At 46.0% G+C, this 19669-nt stretch overlaps 1 protein-coding gene and 5 non-coding genes across 8 annotated transcripts; all 6 read right to left on the bottom strand.

Annotated features, from left to right (window-relative positions):
• Nucleotides 1-217: 217 nt before the first annotated feature.
• LOC123146675 (small nucleolar RNA snoR143) lies at nucleotides 218-383 on the bottom strand. The gene has a single exon (XR_006472881.1). It is a non-coding gene; the product is annotated as a small nucleolar RNA snoR143 (small nucleolar RNA).
• A 77-nt stretch (nucleotides 384-460) lies between these two features.
• Nucleotides 461-624, bottom strand: LOC123146674 (small nucleolar RNA snoR143). The gene has a single exon (XR_006472880.1). It is a non-coding gene; the product is annotated as a small nucleolar RNA snoR143 (small nucleolar RNA).
• An 83-nt stretch (nucleotides 625-707) lies between these two features.
• Nucleotides 708-877, bottom strand: LOC123146673 (small nucleolar RNA snoR143). The gene has a single exon (XR_006472879.1). It is a non-coding gene; the product is annotated as a small nucleolar RNA snoR143 (small nucleolar RNA).
• A 74-nt stretch (nucleotides 878-951) lies between these two features.
• On the bottom strand, nucleotides 952-1120 carry LOC123146676 (small nucleolar RNA snoR143). Its single transcript, XR_006472882.1, has one exon. It is a non-coding gene; the product is annotated as a small nucleolar RNA snoR143 (small nucleolar RNA).
• Nucleotides 1121-1525: 405 nt separating this feature from the next.
• On the bottom strand, nucleotides 1526-1603 carry LOC123146570 (small nucleolar RNA R160). Its single transcript, XR_006472812.1, has one exon. It is a non-coding gene; the product is annotated as a small nucleolar RNA R160 (small nucleolar RNA).
• Nucleotides 1604-3148: 1545 nt separating this feature from the next.
• On the bottom strand, nucleotides 3149-8838 carry LOC123145375 (putative U-box domain-containing protein 42). Of its 3 annotated transcripts, none has more exons than XM_044564776.1 (5): nucleotides 8534-8838; nucleotides 7230-7358; nucleotides 5721-6697; nucleotides 5271-5580; nucleotides 3149-5007 (listed from the first exon to the last, which is right to left on the bottom strand). In XM_044564776.1, the coding sequence occupies exons 1-5, from the start codon at nucleotides 8643-8645 to the stop codon at nucleotides 3392-3394; spliced, it is 3144 nt and encodes a 1047-aa protein (XP_044420711.1). In that variant the 5' UTR covers nucleotides 8646-8838; the 3' UTR covers nucleotides 3149-3391. The 3 variants fall into 3 exon arrangements, with proteins under 3 accessions (XP_044420711.1, XP_044420710.1, XP_044420709.1); XM_044564775.1 differs by having other exon boundaries at nucleotides 7230-7463; nucleotides 8547-8836; XM_044564774.1 differs by having other exon boundaries at nucleotides 7230-7526; nucleotides 8547-8836.
• Between the last annotated feature and the right edge of the window lie 10831 nt (nucleotides 8839-19669).

A 19669-nucleotide genomic window follows, 5' to 3' on the forward strand; every position in this document is an offset into this window, starting at 1 on the left:
CTGTCATATGAAAATCCTGCCAACTAACAAGAAAGCAGAAATGTACAAATTAAAGGTGCAGTAATGCACAAGGGAACACCAACAAATAAAGCATATATATATATATATATATATATATATATTATTAACTTTTTTGAAACAACAAGCATTTTGACACAAAATGCACAGCTATCTTGACAAGCATATTAGAGCAAACATGTCTATCATTGCAGGCAAGAAATGTGGGATAGATTTAGTAGACAAACAGCATGTTGGCCATTCATCTGTGGATCTATCTCTACGGTTGTCTGGCCGCTGCTGCTCCAAGGAGCAGCTTTTCCTTTCTGCACCAGTGTTATATCCTACTAGCATGACAAGTAGGACAATACAACACACAGGTGCAACATAGACACTGCATACTGGATATTTGTGCAACGCTTAATTATCCTATGACACTAAAATATAGGAAAATAACAACCAGAAATGTGAGATAGAATTAGTAGACAAGCAGCAGATTAGCCATTCATCTGTGGATCTATCTCTACGGTTGTCTGGCCGCTGAAGCTCCAAGGAGCAGCTTTTCCTTTCTGCACCAGTGTTATATCCTACTAGCACGGCAAGTAAGTAGGACAATACAACCCACAAGTGCAACATAGACACTACATACTGGATATTTGTACAATGCTAAATTACCCTATGTCTCTAAAATACAGGAAAATAACCATTAGAAATGTGAGATAGAATTAGTAGACAAGCAGCAGATTAGCCATTCATCTGTGGATCTATCTCTACGGTTGTCTGGCCGCTGCTGCTCCGAGGAACAGCTTTTCCTTTGTGCACCAGTGTTATATCCTACTAGCACAGCTAGAAAGTAGGATAATACAATACACAGGTGCAACATAGATACATACTGGATATTTGTTCAATGATAAACTGGCCTATGACACTAAAATACAGGAAAATACTCATCAGAAATGTGAGATAGAATTAGTAGACAAGCAGCAGATTAGCCATTCATCTGTGGATCTATCTCTACGGTTGTCTGGCCGCTGCTGCTTCAAGGAACAGCTTTTCATTTTGCACCAATGTAAATACCCCACAAACACGGTCAGAGAGGAGGGTAAAAGAAACAGAGGTGCAACAATTCTCACTTCTGATCATATCTCCTCATTTTGCTTCACAGTAGCTTAAAACATGCATTTTCCTCCGCCAACATCAAGATTCAAGAAAGAGTGTAAACATATTGCAAAGAAGAAAAGAAAAATGTAAATCTACTTATTACCATCTGGATAAGTGGGCTGGCTGTAAGCACAAGTAATCAAAAAACTTGAAACATGATTTTTTTTTTCTCGGGCAACATCCAAATCCAAGAAAGAGTGTACACATATTGCAAGAAAAATACCAAGGTAAATCTAGATCGGCGCCAATTGGATAAAGGGTATCCACAGTAGTACATTTTTCAGATGTGTTGACTGCCTTGCCATTACCTCTAACAGAAATCTGGTCAAATAACACAGCTAACTACACATGAGAGATTTGAGCATGAAGCGATCAGAGAACTTTGAAGACCATGTAGGTAATATCCACAGTATAAATTCAGATGATTTCGCCTCCTCATTTCGCTTCTAAACAACTGTAACATCATCATGTGCTCGATAAAATGACCTAAACAGACTAAACGAATCCAAACTATAGAACACCAAGGTGAATGTGGACAGAAAAATTGATTCCGAGGAAAATCGCTGGCTTCCACAGAAGTAACATAGCTCCGGTCCAACTGGATTGATGTTGCACCCATAGATACCCTTTTCCCGCAGTTTTCCCTGCTCCGAAGCTCAACAGCGCAGGGGGCTAATGGTGCGAGTTAACCATAACAAAACCATCAAATCCAAGAAACGATAGAAAGAAGAGCATGTGCTCTAGCAATTAGCACTCAAAAGTGGCCAAGATGCAACCAAACGCGATGAACAAACGAAAAATAAGCAAAAGCTGGAGATCTGAGAGACGTTCCGCTAAGCTGTCGCTGGCGGCGGCTAGGGTTGCAAGGGTTCGAGGAGACGAGGGTTTGTCTCTGCGGTACATATCGGCAGGATGGGGAGGGAACGAGTCGTCCAAGATATAGATGGGCTGGGCTTACGACTTTAGACTTAACTGGGCCAGCTCTCCATCCGCTCGACTTAACTGGGCCAGCTCGCCATCCGCTCTGGTCCATATGGTTGGGCTCGTAGGAAGGCGATACATGAGCAACAATTCCAGCCACTCAAAAAAAAAAGAGCAACAATTCCAGCCACTCAAAAAAAAAGAGCAACAATTCCAAAGCCCGCTCTCTACATTCTCTTCCTTGCTGATCTTCAATTGCTACCAGCTGAGAAGGCCATTCAACCTGGTAACCCTCGCCGGCCAGCTCGTAGTGGGTGGCAGGCTCCAGCTATCGGGGACACGGATCCTTTGACGTGGCTAACTCTGCCTTACCCTGCCTTTGGGTAGCTGGCAAGTGGGCCCCATGCTTTGGCGGGACCCATGTGTCAGTGTCTCAATGGCAGGTTAGTCAACGTCAGGGATCCTCGTCCCAGCTATCGGATGTGCCAAGATTTATGTAGATGGTGGAGTCGACAGAGGGGAGTAGAAAGGGGCGGTCAGTGCGGTTTGCCGCGACGCGAACGGAGTATATTTGGGAGCATCTTCGGTGGTGTTTGAAGGCCTCACACATCCAACAACACTGGAGGCAATAGCATGCAGCGAAGCAATGTCCCTTGCTTTTGATCTAAACCTTACGAGGGTGCAAATAGCCACTGATTGTCTCCAAGCGGTCCGCAATGTCAAAGAGGTCAATCTTTGCAGCTATGGAGTGATCATCAAGGAAATTTTAATGAAGAAGGTGATGTTTTCAGAGGTTTCAGTTAGCCATGAATATAGAGCTTGCAATGTAGAAGCACACAGTCTTGTGAAAGCTGCTACTTCTTTGGAGAGTGGGCGTCATATTTGGCTCCCCTCACCCCCACCCATAGCTTGTATCCCTATAAACATTGTTTAAATAAAGCTATATGGTAATCTAAAAAAACCTGTGAGATAACTCCCCCCCTAAAAAAAATGTGAGATATTCTTTCCAAAAAAGAAAAACCAGTGATATTCTTTCGGAAAAAAAGGAGAAAAGAGCTCATTTTGCATAGAAATTAGAATGGATTCTGCTTTAGTGATTTTGTTATGCATCATCACACAGGATGGCATGGTAGTGAGCAGCTCAGCCCCACTTCACAAAAAACTCGCTCGTCTGATTCACATGTGCATATATACAAGAACCAGAGGTTCACAAATTCACAGTGATGGAAATGAAACGAGCAATTAAACACCGTAAGTATACAACATGCTTCTGTTTTAATGGATCACCAGCAGTACGTGTGACAAGGAGTCTCTAAATCTCCACGGACATATAGGTCGCCGAGTAATCGGGCATCCTGTGCAGCCGCGTGAGGATGCCCTCGGCGGCCTGCTTGACGCCGGCGTCGCCCTTGTGGAAGGCGCTCACCAGCGCCGCCGGCAGCACCCTGTCCCCGGTCACCTCCCTCACGCACCGGTCGTCGCCGTGCGCCAGGAACTTGTCCACCATGCAGAAGCACTTCTGCCACAGCACGTTCTCCCTGTGCTGCCTCAGCGCCCCGAGCACGCGCCGAGGGGCGTCCAGCTCCGCGAGGACGGCCACGCTCCTCTCCACGTCCACCCGGTCGTCGACGAGCGTGCACAGCGCTCCCAGCGCGGCCTCCACGACCCGGGGGCTGTCGCTCTCGAGACTGCCAAGGAGGCCCTCGACGGTGCCGGCCTCGAGGAGGCAGAAGGACGTCACCGTGGAGCAGACTCCCCGGTGCACCGGGCAGACGGGTTGTTGGTGTTGGAGGGTCTTGTTGCCTTGCGCCCTTGTGGTCATTAGGCGCTTCAGCATTGTTTTCTTCTTTGGCCGTGGGCCCTCCTCCGGCAGCATCTGCGACAGCTTGATGGACTGGTAGCTGAGGTTTTCTAGCCCCACGGCGGCGAGCCGCTGCACCTCAGCGCTTCCGGCAGCTCCGGCGAGGAGTTCAGTCAGCACTGAGGCCAAGCTGTGGTCCATCACTTCCTTCAGAACGGTCGGGTTGTACAGCGTCGCGGTGAGCCGCACCAGCGAGCCCACCAGACCCTCCATGTACTGTACCGCGTACCTGCTCCTTCTCTTTGCGCTGCTCTGCATCTCTTCTATCCCGCTCAGTAGAACCGCCACGGCGCCCTCCTGCACCAGTGCAAGGTTGAGCGAGATGTTTCGGTGTGGTAGCCTTGAGAGGAGTGTCACCGAAGCAGCATGCCGCTCGGTGATTTGCCTGGCGTGGCTGATGCTTCTGACTAGCCTGCCCGGCTGCCCCTGCGTCTTGCAGAGCCTCTCGGCGATGGTGTGGCCAATGTGCGCAGACAGAGTAATGAGCAGCCTCGTCGCAGCAATGCTAAGCGCCTCCATTGGGGAGCTCATGAGCTCCACAATGGCATGGCCGCGGTGGTTCTCCCTGACGACTGAGACCATGACATCCAGGGGCTTGGCGAATGCGGTGAGCGCGAGTAGTAGGCGGATGATGCTGAGGTTGAAGTCGTCGGGTACGAAGCACTTGAGCATGCACACAAAGTTATAGATGCAATACTTGGACGTGAGGACGTGGCCTTCCTTGTTCACCACGGTGGTGTCTGGATCAATGCCGGACTCAACAATGTTGGCTAGGGCGGTGGCAGCCTTGGCCTTGTAGCTCTCGGGTTCGTCATCTATCTTCCTTATGAAAAGCTCCTCGACCATGACCAGGACAGCACCTGCCTCAACGAGCACCTTGCTGTTGGGGTGGTGCGAGGAAAGCTGGACCAGCACATCGAGTGCTGCCTTATGGACCACCGTGTTGCAACTGCGCACCATCTTGATGAGGACGCCCGACGTGCTCTCGGTGATTTCAATGGTGACTTCCTGGTATAGGACCAACTCGCTTAGGTAGCTGATCATCTCCATCTGCACCTCTTCTGGACCTGTTTTGGAATCTTCATGTCAGCTTAAAGTTCAATTAATTATAGGAGCAAGAGGCCCTGAGTCTCAAAACCCTTATTTGGGATGTTATAAGTTGAGGCAATCCTAACATGTGCAGCTGTAGTGGAACAACTATTAAATGACAAGAGGGTTTATACTTTTTGAAAATCTAGGTGGTTCAAATACAATCAGACTTGCAAGAAAACAATAGCAAAACACACTTCAATGAACCAAAACAAGTTATGAAATTTCTTCAGAGGCATACCTTCAACAAGATGACTCCAAAGGGGTCCTAGGTAGCCACTTTCGGCCATGTACTTGATGTTCTTTGGACACTTTTCCAGGTTCTTGAGGACTGCTCCAGATTTCTCAGCAGCAACTGGATCATCAGAATCATTAATCTTCATTGCGGTGAGAATCAGAATACTTCCAGCAGTTGACCCAATATTCTCCAGCAATAACTGAGACTCTGAAAGCTCTAGCAAGAAAGAGACAGCCGCGTGCCTTTCATCAATAGTACTACTTGACAGTAGCTTAACTGTCCTGGCAATGGCCTTGGTTTTTCCAACGATTTCCTGTAATATGCAGCAATTGTTAAAATTCCATTATAATATGCAGCACAAACTTGGTGCCAAGCAGCCGATCAGTTAAGTACTTGCGTATGCTATTCTAAATTGCAGATGAGTTTACGTAGGGACACAAAGTTCCTTCTTACCCTTCCTTCTTCATCCTTAACTAACAAGGACAAAAGCTCCAATGTGTCAAGCCGAATCTGTTCATTGTGGTTGTCCAACAAACGTGATAGGACCTTGGTGACACCAATTTTATGCATCAGCTCCTTGTTCTTCCCCCTCAGCTTGGCCAGCGATTTCAGCTCATGTATGGCCTCGAGCACCATAGCCTCACTAGTCGACAAAGAGAGCGCAGTTCGCGCAACTCTAATCCGCATTGCCTCATTCCTCATTTCCCATTCTGCAATCACACTCTTCAGGGAAGCATTACTCATCACTGCCTTACTCTGCAATGGAGCTTTTGTGACAGGGCAGCAGACAGGTTCCAAACTGTCTGCAGACCTCTCAAAATGCTCCTCTATGGCTCTCCTGTCATATGTCACACCGCCTTCTGTCATCACAGGATCAGTCATCACCTCTTTTGTCAGTGGACAGAAGAATCCATCATATACAGGCTCAACATATTCCGTGACCTCTGGGAGAGAGTTAAACGTCTGCCCGCCAAATTCATGTGATTCATGGTACATTCCCTGCAGAAAGTCCACCAGCCTCGGCATGTCACTCTCGTAGACAGACCTCCTATTGGGTATGTCGGTCACTGCATTCATGGACATAGCAACATCAGTGTAGCCCCTCCTTGAATTTGACTTCATTGCCACGTCAGTGTAAGCATTGTTGCCAAGTGCTGATGCTGGTATCCTGCCAAGATGATCACATATGTTCTGAATGACACTCTCCAGGTCATGAGCTATGCTTTGCATCTCATCATCTGTGAGTTGCAGCGCTCTTCCTCTGCACCTTACAGTGAGGTCTTTAGCAAGGTTGACACTGGCAAATAGAGATTCCAGTATCTGTGTCATATTGGTTGGGGCCCTGCGAGCTGTTTGACGCTCCATTATGGCCTTGCTAGACGCCATGGAGTCCTCTTGGCTAACATCAGCAGTGGGTACTATCAACATGACTGCATATCCAAACAGAAGCAGACAACAACAATGCAAATTGTCGTTCAGATATGAGAGATAATTATATGCTATAAAAAAAACAGTGTGACATATTGGAGCAGATGCATAGAACCTGAAGATCGAAGATTTTACAGAACAACCAAAATCATTGTAAGGGCATAAGTAGAAGGCTTAAGCGACTCAACGATTACTCAGAGTAGACCTGTATTTGTTTTTGGCATTACCATCTGGTGCTCCTCTAGTCCTCTTATAGCGTGACTATTTTTCTAACTGCCTAAACTAGAGATGTAAAGGCAACAGCCTTTTCTGCCTGAAGTATATCGATCACAAAAGACGCCTAAAAACCATGAAATTGTAATCCTTAGGGAGGCAAAGCATAATTTGATTACTCCGAGAACAGAAATCTTCTTGACAAAAGGATAATATGTTCTCCCCAGGAGCACTTATTGCCATGTCCCTCCACAAAGCCTCCAAACGAATAATCTCTCCAAACAAACGAATGAAGACTACAGCTATAATAAAGAACCTTACCTGTATCCATAACACCCAAGAGATTTGAGCACTGCGACTCTGTGTGGACTGTAGAGGAGTTATAGAATGAGCGGCTTTGCCTCCTTTTTCGCCAGAACAGCACCCGCTGTATCTCCTCTGAAGCACATTCTACGACAGAAGAATGCACATATAGAAGACCCAGCAAAATGGGTGAACTATGTGACCCCTTTTAATACTGGACTTATTTATCACAGGAAAGGACTGTTGATGATGCTATCCACATAAAAGAAGAACACAATCAATGAGTGACAGTCTTGGTGATGGAATGAAATATTTCTGCAAGCAAGAAGTATGAAGTTCTTAATAGGAACAAAGTTAGGTGATAGGTAGGTTTGGCAAGCTAACCCGAAAGAACCTAATGACAATGCCATCCTTATCGCTGAAAACTATATAGCATAGATTAATGGGAAATTGGGATTGGTAAGCATGCCCCTCCAAAGTCTGCTGTTATGAAGTATGCCATTGGATGTTGCAGTGGAATGTCATACTCAGGTACAGCAATTCAAAAGTGATAGCTTTGCTGTTGCATGGTTCCATTTTCCCCTAGATTAATAGAGGATAGCAGTCGATACCATCAGCAGCCAAAAAGTCATAACGCCTGATTGCCACAACTCAGTATGAAGTAATGGATGTTTAAAATAAACAAATAAATAAAAAGATGCAGATTATAGTCACAGGTGATAGCGACAGCAATCTTCTTTGAACAATTTAGACTGGGCTAAAACGTAAGCACTTGAAAAATGGCACCACAACTAACCCGTCATCATAATATAAAACATCTAGGCAGGTTTGAACTAATGTCTTCAGAATTCTCTAGGACTAAATCCACTGAAGTCAGCACAAGTTCAACTGCATAAGCTACTTCTCACAAATTTAAGCTTGTGAAACAAAGGGATATATAGAGATTATTCCATAGTCCCACAAATGAAACTGAGGGACGGACTCGTACCAAACCTTTACTGGCTACTGCTATTTATGATAATATGCTCAGATGTAGACTTGGAGCGGATGCAACAAAGTCAGGTTATAGCTATGAAAACAGCATCACAGACACAATGAATGTTGATCGTTGAACAACCATAGAATAAGGGTGGCGGCATGACAAAAGGGCAGATTCTTTTTGTAAGCATCTATCAAAATGCTGAAGTCACAGCTTTGCACGCATCAACCAAATTGCTGAAGTCAATAGCGTGCACCAGTCTAAGACAAAACTAGTCAACTACCGTGTACCAAATCCAAATGCATCGCGCGGCCATGATATTCTACGACTGTGCGGCGGATACCGGAGGGAGGTACCGGAGGCTGCGGACGGAGGTGCTCCCGGGGCCCAAAGCCCGGCAGGGCGGCGCGGCGGAGCTCATCCGGCTCCGGCTTGGGCTCTAGGTTTCTCGTCATTTCGAGCTAAGAGTTGAAACTGGCTCCACACACGCGCGGAAGCGCGCGCCACGGGGCCGCCGTGGCGTACGCCTGCTTTTCGCGGACGGACGGCGGAGACCGACCCCTCCTTCGCCGCCGCCGCTGTGTGACCCCTCGGCGCGGCGAGGCGGAGTCCCGGGCGGATCGGGAGATTTTGCCCAGTCCGAAACCAGGCCTGACCAAGCCCAGCGATCCACACGGCCCATGTCTTCTTAAGATGTAGAGCCCAACACAAATAACCATCCACTGCAACACACTTTCTCTCAAAAAATAGAATATCCACTGCAGCGCACACTTAATCTGAATGAAAAGACTCGAAAAAAAAAAACCTAATCTGAATGAAAAAACACTGCAGCACACACAATAGAATACCGTCTTTAGTGCTGTAAAAAAAACTTTAAGCTCAAACTTGCCTTCCGACACTTAAAAAGAAACTTCTTTCGGACGTACTTCAAAAAGAAAATTTGAGTTTTGACAGCGTGGGCACTCACGGAAAGTCACATTTGCCAGGCCAAACCCACTAGAACAGGATCCGACCTGACCAAAACATAACTACAATTGAAGGGTATTGGTGGCGCACACATATTGTCATTGGTGGGTATCGGTTATGTTACGGTGACGACGGTGCAGGAATAGGGCGAAGTGGGCGTCCCCCCCCCCCCTCCTTGTGTTTTTTCGCCGCCATGTAGGTGAAAAAAATGGGAAGGCTGGATCAGTGTACAGCCCTATAGGACCTGTCCTTTCACGGGTTTGGAAGCCAACATGCAAGCTCATCACCAGATCTTCTACCACTATACATTGACCTCCACCGTTGGAACAACATATCAAAGAAGTAATTGGTTCAATTGAGCTTTTTTTATCTCCATGGTGAGGCTCTCTTCCCCTTGCTCGATGCTGGCAAGTTTTTGGCCAGAAATGGTGGCTAGAGCACCTCTAGTGAGGTTGTAAGATGCAGTAGGACCATGTTGCAATCTAGGTTTTTATCTTTATGGTTCTATTTGTTGGAAATATGCCCTAGAGGCAATAATAAATTGGTTATTATTATATTTCCTTGTTCATGATAATCGTTTATTATCCATGCTAGAATTGTATTGATAGGAAACTCATATGCATGTGTGGATACATAGACAACACCACGTCCCTAGTAAGCCTCTAGTTGACTAGCTCGTTGATCAATAGATGGTTACGGTTTCCTGACCATGGACATTGGATGTCGTTGATAACGGGATCACATCATTAGGAGAATGATGTGATGGACAAGACCCAATCCTAAGCCTAGCACAAGATCGTGTAGTTCGTTTGCTCATAGCTTTTCTAATGTCAAGTATCATTTCCTTAGACCATGAGATTGTGCAACTCCCGGATACCGTAGGAATGCTTTGGGTGTACCAAACGTCACAACGTAACTGGGTGGCTATAAAGGTACACTACAGGTATCTCCGAAAGTGTCTGTTGGGTTGGCACGAATCGAGACTGGGATTTGTCACTCCGTGTAAACGGAGAGGTATCTCTAGGCCCACTCGGTAGGACATCATCATAATGTGCACAATGTGACCAAGGAGTTGATCACGGGATGATGTGAGTTACAACGAGTAAAGAGACTTGCCGGTAACGAGATTGAACAAGGTATCGAGATACCAACGATCGAATCTCGGGCAAGTAGCATACCGATAGACAAAGGGAATTGTATACGGGATTGATTGAATCCCCGACATCATGGTTCATCCGATGAGATCATCGTGGAACATGTGGGAGCCAACCTGGGTATCCAGATCCCGCTGTTGGTTATTGACCGGAGAACGTCTCGGTCATGTCTGCATGGTTCCCGAACCTGTAGGGTCTACACACTTAAGGTTCGATGACGCTAGGGTTATAGGGAAAGTATGTACGCGGTTACCGAATGTTGTTCGGAGTCCCGGACGTCACGAGGAGTTATGGAATGGTCCGGAGGTAAAGATTGATATATAGGAAGTGAGGATTTGGCCACCGGAAGTGTTCCGGGCATCACCGGTAATGTACCGGGACCACCGGAAGGGTCCGGGGGTCCACCGGGAGGGGCCACCAGCCCCAGAGGCTTGCGTGGGCCAATAGTGGGAAGGGACCAGCCCCTAGGTGGGCTGGGGCGTCTCCCACCAAGGCCCAAGGCGCCTCAAGAGAAGAGGGGGGCAAACCCTAGGGCAGATGGGCCCTAAGGCCCACCCCAGGTGCGCCTCCCCCTCTCCCCCTTCTGGCCGCCACCCTAGATGGGTTCTAGGCTGCCGCACCCTTTGGGGTGGGAACCCTAGAGGGGGCGCAGCCCCCTCCCCTCCCCCTATATATAGTTGAGGTCTAGGGGCTGCACATACACGAGTTATTCTCTCCCAGTCGCAGCCCTACCCCTCTCCCTCCTCGTCTCTCGTAGTGCTTGGCGAAGCCCTGCTGGAGTACCGCGCTCCTCCACATCACCACGCCGTCGTGCTGTTGCTGGACGGAGTCTTCCCCAACCTCTCCCTCTCTCCTTGCTGGATCAAGGCGTGGGAGACGTCACCGGGCTGCACGTGTGTTGAACGCGGAGGCACCGTTCTTCGGTGCTTAGATCGGAATCAACCGCGATCTGAATCGCTACGAGTACGACTCCTTCATCCGCGTTCTTGCAACGCTTCCGCATCGCGATCTACAATGGTATGTAGATGCACTCCCCTTCCCTTCGTTGCTATATTACTCCATAGATTGATCTTGGTGATGCGTAGAAAATTTTGAATTTATGCTACGTTCCCCAACAGTGGCATCATGAGCTAGGTCTATGCGTAGTTTCTATGCACGAGTAGAACACAAAGTAGTTGTGGGCGTCGATTTTGTCAATTTACTTGCCGTTACTAGTCTTATCTTGATTCGGCGGCATCGTGGGATGAAGCGGCCCGGACCGACCTTACACGTACACTTACGTGAGACAGGTTCCACCGATTGACATGCACTAGTTGCATAAGGTGGCTAACGGGTGTCTGTCTCTCCCACTTTAGTCGGATCGGATTCGATGAAAAGGGTCCTTATGAAGGGTAAATAGAAATTGGCATATCACGTTGTGGCTTTTGCGTAGGTAAGAAACGTTCTTGCTAGAATACCATAGCAGCCACGTAAAACATGCAACAACAATTAGAGGACGTCTAACTTGTTGTTGCGGGGTATGCTATGTGATGTGATATGGCCAAAAGGATGTGATGAATGATATATGTGATGTATGAGATTGATCATGTTCTTGTAATAGGAATCACGACTTGCATGTCGATGAGTATGACAACCGGCAGGAGCCATAGGAGTTGTCTTAATTTATTGTATGACCTGCGTGTCAATGAAAACGCCATGTAATTACTTTACTTTATTGCTAACCGTTAGCCATAGTAGTAGAAGTAATAGTTGGCGAGACAACTTCATGAAGACACGATGATGGAGATCATGATGATGGAGATCATGGTGTCATGCCGGTGACAAAGGTGATCATGCCGCGCCTCGAAGATGGATATCAAAAGGCGCAAGATGATATTGGCCATATCATGTCACTTTATGATTTGCATGTGATGTTTGTCATGTTTACATCTTATTTGCTTAGAACGACGGTAGCATAAATAAGATGATCCCTCACTAAAATTTCAAGAGACGTGTTCCCCCTAACTGTCCACCGTTGCGAAGGTTCGTTGTTTCGAAGCACCACGTGATGATCGGGTGTGATAGATTCTAACGTTCGAATACAACGGGTGTTGACGAGCCTAGCATGTACAGACATGGCCTCGGAACACATGCGAAACACTTAGGTTGACTTGACGAGCCTATCATGTACAGACATGGCCTCGGAACACAAGAGACCGAAAGGTCGAACATGAGTCGTATAGTAGATACGATCAACATGGAGATGTTCACCGATGATGACTAGTCCGTCTCACGTGATGATCGGACACGGCCTAGTTTGACTCGGATCATGTATCACTTAGATGACTAGAGGGATATCTATCTGAGTGGGAGTTCATTAAATAATCAGATGAACTTCATTATCATGAACATAGTCAAAAGGTCTTTGCAAATAATGTCGTAGTTTACGCTTTAGTTCTACTAAGATATGTTCCTAGAGAAAATTTAGTTGAAAGTTGATAGTAGCAATTATGCGGACTGGGTCCGTAAACTGAGGATTGTCCTCATTGCTGCACAGAAGGCTTATGTGCTTAATGCACCGCTCGGTGTGCTGAACCTCAGCGTCGTCTGTAGATGTTGCGAAACATCTGACATACACGTTTTGATGACTACGTGATAGTTCAGTGCGTAATGCTAACGGTTTAGAATTGTGGCACCAAAGACGTTTTTGAAACGTCGCAGAACATATGAGATGTTTCGAAGACTGAAATTGGGATTTCAGACTAGTGCCCACGTCAAGAGGTATGAGACCTCTGACAAGTTTCTTAAGCCTGCAAACTAAGGGAGAAAAGCTCAATCGTTGAGCATGTGCTCAGATTGTCTGAGTACTACAATCACTTGAATCGAGTGGGAGTTAATCTTCCAGATGAGATAGTGATGGTTCTCCATAGTCACTGCCACCAAGCTATTAGAGCTTCGTGATGAACTATAACATATCAGGGATAGATATGATGATCCTTGAGAAACTTGCGATGTTTGACACCGCAAAAGTAGAAATCAAGAAGGAGCATCAATTGTTGATGGTTAGTAAAACCACTAGTTTCTAGAAGGGCAAGGGCAAAAAGGATACTTCATGAAACAGCAAATCATTTGCTGCTCTAGTGAAGAATCCCAAGGTTGAACCCAAACCCGAGACTAAGTGCTTCTGTAATGAGGGGAATGGTCACTGAAGCAGAGCTACCCTAGATACTTGGTAGATGAGAAGGCAGGCAAGGTCGACAGAAGTATATTGGATATACATTATATGAATGTGTACTGTACTAGTACTCCTAGCAGCACCAGGGTATTAGATACCGGTTTGGTTGCTAAGTGTTAATAACTCGAAATAAAATATGCGGAATAAACGGAGACTAGCTAAAGGTGAGATGACGATATGTGTTGGAAGTGTTTCCAAAGGTTGATGTGATCAAGCATCGCATGCTCCCTCTACCATCGAGATTGGTGTTAAACCTAAATAATTGTTATTTGGTGTTTGCGTTGAGCATAAACATGATTGGATTATGTTTATCGCAATACGGTTATTCATTTAAGGAGAATAATGGTTACTCTGTTTATTTGAATAATACCTTCAATGGTCTTGCACCTAAAATGAATCTCGATCATAGTGATACACATGTTCGTGCCAAAAGATATAAAATAGTAATGATAGTACCACATACTTGTGGAACTGCTACTTGAGTCATATTGGTATAGAACGCATGAGGAAGCCCCATGTAGATGGATCTTTGGACTCACTCATTTTTGAAAAGATTGAGACGTGCGAACCATGTCTATTGGTATATATGCATGAAGAAACTCCATGCAGATGGATCGTTTGGACTCACTTGATTTTGAATCACTTGAGACATGCAAATCATACCACATGGGCAAGATGACTGAAAGGCCTCGTTTTCAGTAAGATGGAACAAGAGAGCAACTTATTGGAAGTAATACATTTTGATGTATGCAGTCCAATGAGTGCTGAGGCATGCAGTGGATATCGTTATTTTCTTACTTCACAGATGATTTGAGTAGATGCTGAGTGTATTTACTTGATGAAACACAAGTCTGAATTATTGAAAGGTTCAAGTAATTTCAGAGTGAAGTTGAAGATCGTCGTGACAAGAGGATAAAATGTCTATGATATGATCATAGAGATGAGTATCTGAGTTACGAGTTTGGCACACAATTAAGGCATTGTGGAAAGTGTTTCACAATTAATACCGCTTGGAACACCACAGTGTGATGGTGTGTCCGAACATCATAACTGCACCCTATTGGATATGGTGCATGCCATGATGTCTCTTATCGAATTACCACTATTGTTTATGGGTTAGGCATTAGAGATAACCGCATTCACTTTAAAAGGGGCACCACGCAATTCCGTTGAAACGACACCGTATGAACTATGGTTTAGAGAAACCTAAGCTGTCATTTCTTAAAAGTTTGGGGCTGCGATGCTTATGTGAAAAAGTTTCAGGCTGATAAGCTGGAACCCAAAGCGGATAAATGCATCTTCATAAGAATACCCAAAACAGTTGGGTATACCTCCTATTTCAGATCTGGAAGCAAAAGTAATTGCTTCTAGAAACGAGTCCTTTCGCGAGGAAAAGTTTCTCTCGAAAGAATTGAGTGGCAGGATGGTGGAGACTTGATAAGGTTATTGAACCGTCACTTCAACTAGTGTGTAGCAGGGCACAGGAAGTTGTTCCTGTGGCACCTACACCAATTGAAGTGGAAGCTTATGATAATGATCATGAAACTTCGGGTCAAATCACTACCAAACCTCGTAGGTCGACAAGGATATGTACTACTCCTAAGTGGTACGGTAATCCTGTCTTAGATATCATGTTGTTAGACAATACTGAACCTACGAGCTATGGAGAAGCGATGGTGGGCCCATATTCCGACAAATGGTTAGAAGCCATGAAATCCGAGATAGGATCCATGTATCAGAACAAAGCATGGACTTTGGTGAACTTGCCCGATGATCGGCAAGCCATTAAGATAAATGGATCTTTAAGAAGAAGACGGACGTGGACGGTAATGTTACCGTCTATGAAGCTCGACTTGTGGCAAAGAGTATTTTCACAAGTTCAAGGAGTTGACTACGATGAGATTTTCTCATCCGTAGCGATGCTTAAGTCCGTCGGAATCATGTTAGCATTAGCTGCATTTATGAAATCTGGCAGATGGATGTCAAAACAAGTTTCCTTACCAGTTTTCGTAAGGAAAGGTTGTATGTGATACAATCAGAAAGGTTTTGTCGATCCTAAGGATGGTAAAAGGTATGCTAGCTCCAGCGATCCTTCCATGGACTAGAGCAAGCATCTCGGAGTCAGAATATACGCTTTGATGGAGTGATCAAAGTTTTTGGGTTTATACAAAGTTTATTAGAAACTTGTGTTTACAATAAAGTGAGTGGGAGCGCTACAACATTTCTGATAAGTATATGTGAATGACATATTGTTGATCCGAAATGATGAATTTCTGGAAAGCATAAAGGGTTGTTTGAAAGGAGTTTTCCAAAGGAAGACCTGGATAAAGCTGCTTACATATTGGGCATCAAGATCTATAGAGATAGATCAAGACGCCTGATGATACTTTCAAAGAACGCACACCTTGACATGATTTTGAAAGAGTTCAAAATAGATCAGCAAAGAAGGAGTTCTTGGCTGTGTTACAAGGTGTGAGTATTGAGTAAGACTCAAGACCTGACCACAGCAGAAGAGAGAGAAAGGATGAAGGTCGTCCCCTATGCTTTAGACGTAGGCTCTACAGTATGCTATGCGGTGTACCGCACATGAAGTGTGCCTTGCCATGAGTTGGTCAAGGGGTACAATAGTGATCCGAGAATGGATCACATGACAACGGTCGAACTTATCCTTAGTATCTAGTGGACTAAGGAATTTTCTCGATTATGGAGGTGAAAAGGAGTTTGTCGTAAAGGGTTAGGTCGATGCGAACTTTGACACTAATCTGGATGACTCTGAGTAGTAAACCGGATTCGTATAGTAGAGCAGTTATTTGAAATGGCTCCAAGTAGCGCGTGGTAGCATCCACAAGATGACATAGATATTCGTAAAGCACACACGGATCTGAAAGGTTCAGACCCGTTGACTAATAACCTCTCTCACAAGCATAACATGATCAAACCAGAACTCATTGAGTGTTAATCACATAGTGATGTGAACTAGATTGTTGACTCTAGTAAACTCTTTGGATGTTGGTCACATGGTGATGTGACCTGTGAGTGTTAATCACATGGTGATGTGAACTAGATTATTGACTCTAGTGCAAGTGGGAGACTGTTGGAAATATGCCCTAGAGGCAATAATAAATTGGTTATTATTATATTTCCTTGTTCATGATAATCATTTATTATCCATGCTAGAATTGTATTGATAGGAAACTCAGATACATGTGTGGATACATAGACAACACCATGTCCCTAGTAAGCCTCTAGTTGACTAGCTCGTTGATCAATAGATGGTTACGGTTTCCTGACCATGGACATTGGATGTCGTTGATAACGGGATCACATCATTAGGAGAATGATGTGATGGACAAGACCCAATCCTAAGCCTAGCACAAGATCGTGTAGTTCGTTTGCTCATAGCTTTTCTAATGTCAAGTATCATTTCCTTAGACCATGAGATTGTGCAACTCCCGGATACCGTAGGAATGCTTTGGGTGTACCAAACGTCACAACGTAACTGGGTGGCTATAAAGGTACACTACAGGTATCTCCGAAAGTGTCTGTTGGGTTGGCACGAATCGAGACTGGGATTTGTCACTCCGTGTAAACGGAGAGGTATCTCTGGGCCCACTTGGTAGGACATCATCATAATGTGCACAATGTGACCAAGGAGTTGATCACGGGATGATGTGAGTTACGGAACGAGTAAAGAGACTTGCCGGTAACGAGATTGAACAAGGTATCGGGATACCAACGATCGAATCTCGGGCAAGTAGCATACCGATAGACAAAGGGAATTGTATACGGGATTGATTGAATCCCCGACATCGTGGTTCATCCGATGAGATCATCGTGGAACATGTGGGAGCCAACATGGGTATCCAGATCCCGCTGTTGGTTATTGACCGGAGAACGTCTCGGTCATGTCTGCATTGTTCCCGAACCCGTAGGGTCTACACACTTAAGGTTCGATGACGCTAGGGTTATAGGGAAAGTATGTACGCGGTTACCGAATGTTGTTCGGAGTCCCGGACGTCACGAGGAGTTATGGAATGGTCCGGAGGTAAAGATTGATATATAGGAAGTGAGGATTTGGCCACCGGAAGTGTTCCGGGCATCACCGGTAATGTACCGGGACCACCGGAAGGGTCCGGGGGTCCACCGGGAGGGGCCACCAGCCCCAGAGGCTTGCGTGGGCCAATAGTGGGAAGGGACCAGCCCCTAGGTGGGCTGGGGCGTCTCCCACCAAGGCCCAAGGCGCCTCAAGAGAAGAGGGGGGCAAACCCTAGGGCAGATGGGCCCTAAGGCCCACCCCAGGTGCGCCTCCCCCTCTCCCCCTTCTGGCCGCCACCCTAGATGGGTTCTAGGCTGCCGCACCCTTTGGGGTGGGAACCCTAGAGGGGGCGCAGCCCCCTCCCCTCCCCCTATATATAGTTGAGGTCTAGGGGCTGCACATACACGAGTTATTCTCTCCCAGTCGCAGCCCTACCCCTCTCCCTCCTCGTCTCTCGTAGTGCTTGGCGAAGCCCTGCTGGAGTACCGCGCTCCTCCACATCACCACGCCGTTGTGCTGCTGCTGGACGGAGTCTTCCCCAACCTCTCCCTCTCTCCTTGCTGGATCAAGGCGTGGGAGACGTCACCGGGCTGCACGTGTGTTGAACGCGGAGGCACCGTTCTTCGGTGCTTAGATCGGAATCAACCGCGATCTGAATCGCTACGAGTACGACTCCTTCATCCGCGTTCTTGCAACGCTTCCGCATCGCGATCTACAATGGTATGTAGATGCACTCCCCTTCCCTTCGTTGCTAGATTACTCCATAGATTGATCTTGGTGATGCGTAGAAAATTTTGAATTTATGCTACGTTCCCCAACAGTGGCATCATGAGCTAGGTCTATGCGTAGTTTCTATGCACGAGTAGAACACAAAGTAGTTGTGGGCGTCGATTTTGTCAATTTACTTGCCGTTACTAGTCTTATCTTGATTCGGCGGCATCGTGGGATGAAGCGGCCCGGACCGACCTTACACGTACACTTACGTGAGACAGGTTCCACCGATTGACATGCACTAGTTGCATAAGTTGGCTAACGGGTGTCTGTCTCTCCCACTTTAGTCGGATCGGATTCGATGAAAAGGGTCCTTATGAAGGGTAAATAGAAATTGGCATATCACGTTGTGGCTTTTGCGTAGGTAAGAAACGTTCTTGCTAGAATACCATAGCAGACACGTAAAACATGCAACAACAATTAGAGGACGTCTAACTTGTTTTTGCAGGGTATGCTATGTGATGTGATATGGCCAAAAGGATGTGACGAATGATATATGTGATGTATGAGATTGATCATGTTCTTGTAATAGGAATCACGACTTGCATGTCGATGAGTATGACAACCGGCAGGAGCCATAGGAGTTGTCTTAATTTATCGTATGACCTGCGTGTCAATGAAAACGCCATGTAATTACTTTACTTTATTGCTAACCGTTAGCCATAGTAGTAGAAGTAATAGTTGGCGAGACAACTTCATGAAGACACGATGATGGAGATCATGATGATGGAGATCATGGTGTCATGCCGGTGACAAAGGTGATCATGCCGCGCCTCGAAGATGGATATCAAAAGGCGCAAGATGATATTGGCCATATCATGTCACTTTATGATTTGCATGTGATGTTTGTCATGTTTACATCTTATTTGCTTAGAACGACGGTAGCATAAATAAGATGATCCCTCACTAAAATTTCAAGAGACGTGTTCCCCCTAACTGTCGACCGTTGCGAAGGTTCGTTGTTTCGAAGCACCACGTGATGATCGGGTGTGATAGATTCTAACGTTCGAATACAACGGGTGTTGACGAGCCTAGCATGTACAGACATGGCCTCGGAACACATGCGAAACACTTAGGTTGACTTGACGAGCCTAGCATGTACAGACATGGCCTCGGAACACAAGAGACCGAAAGGTCGAACATGAGTCGTATAGTAGATACGATCAACATGGAGATGTTCACCGATGATGACTAGTCCGTCTCACGTGATGATCGGACACGACCTAGTTTGACTCGGATCATGTATCACTTAGATGACTAGAGGGATATCTATCTGAGTGGGAGTTCATTAAATAATTAGATGAACTTCATTATCATGAACATAGTCAAAAGGTCTTT

This window comes from Triticum aestivum, chromosome 6D (genome assembly GCF_018294505.1).
Source record: "Triticum aestivum cultivar Chinese Spring chromosome 6D, IWGSC CS RefSeq v2.1, whole genome shotgun sequence".
Classification (NCBI taxonomy): domain Eukaryota; kingdom Viridiplantae; phylum Streptophyta; class Magnoliopsida; order Poales; family Poaceae; genus Triticum; species Triticum aestivum.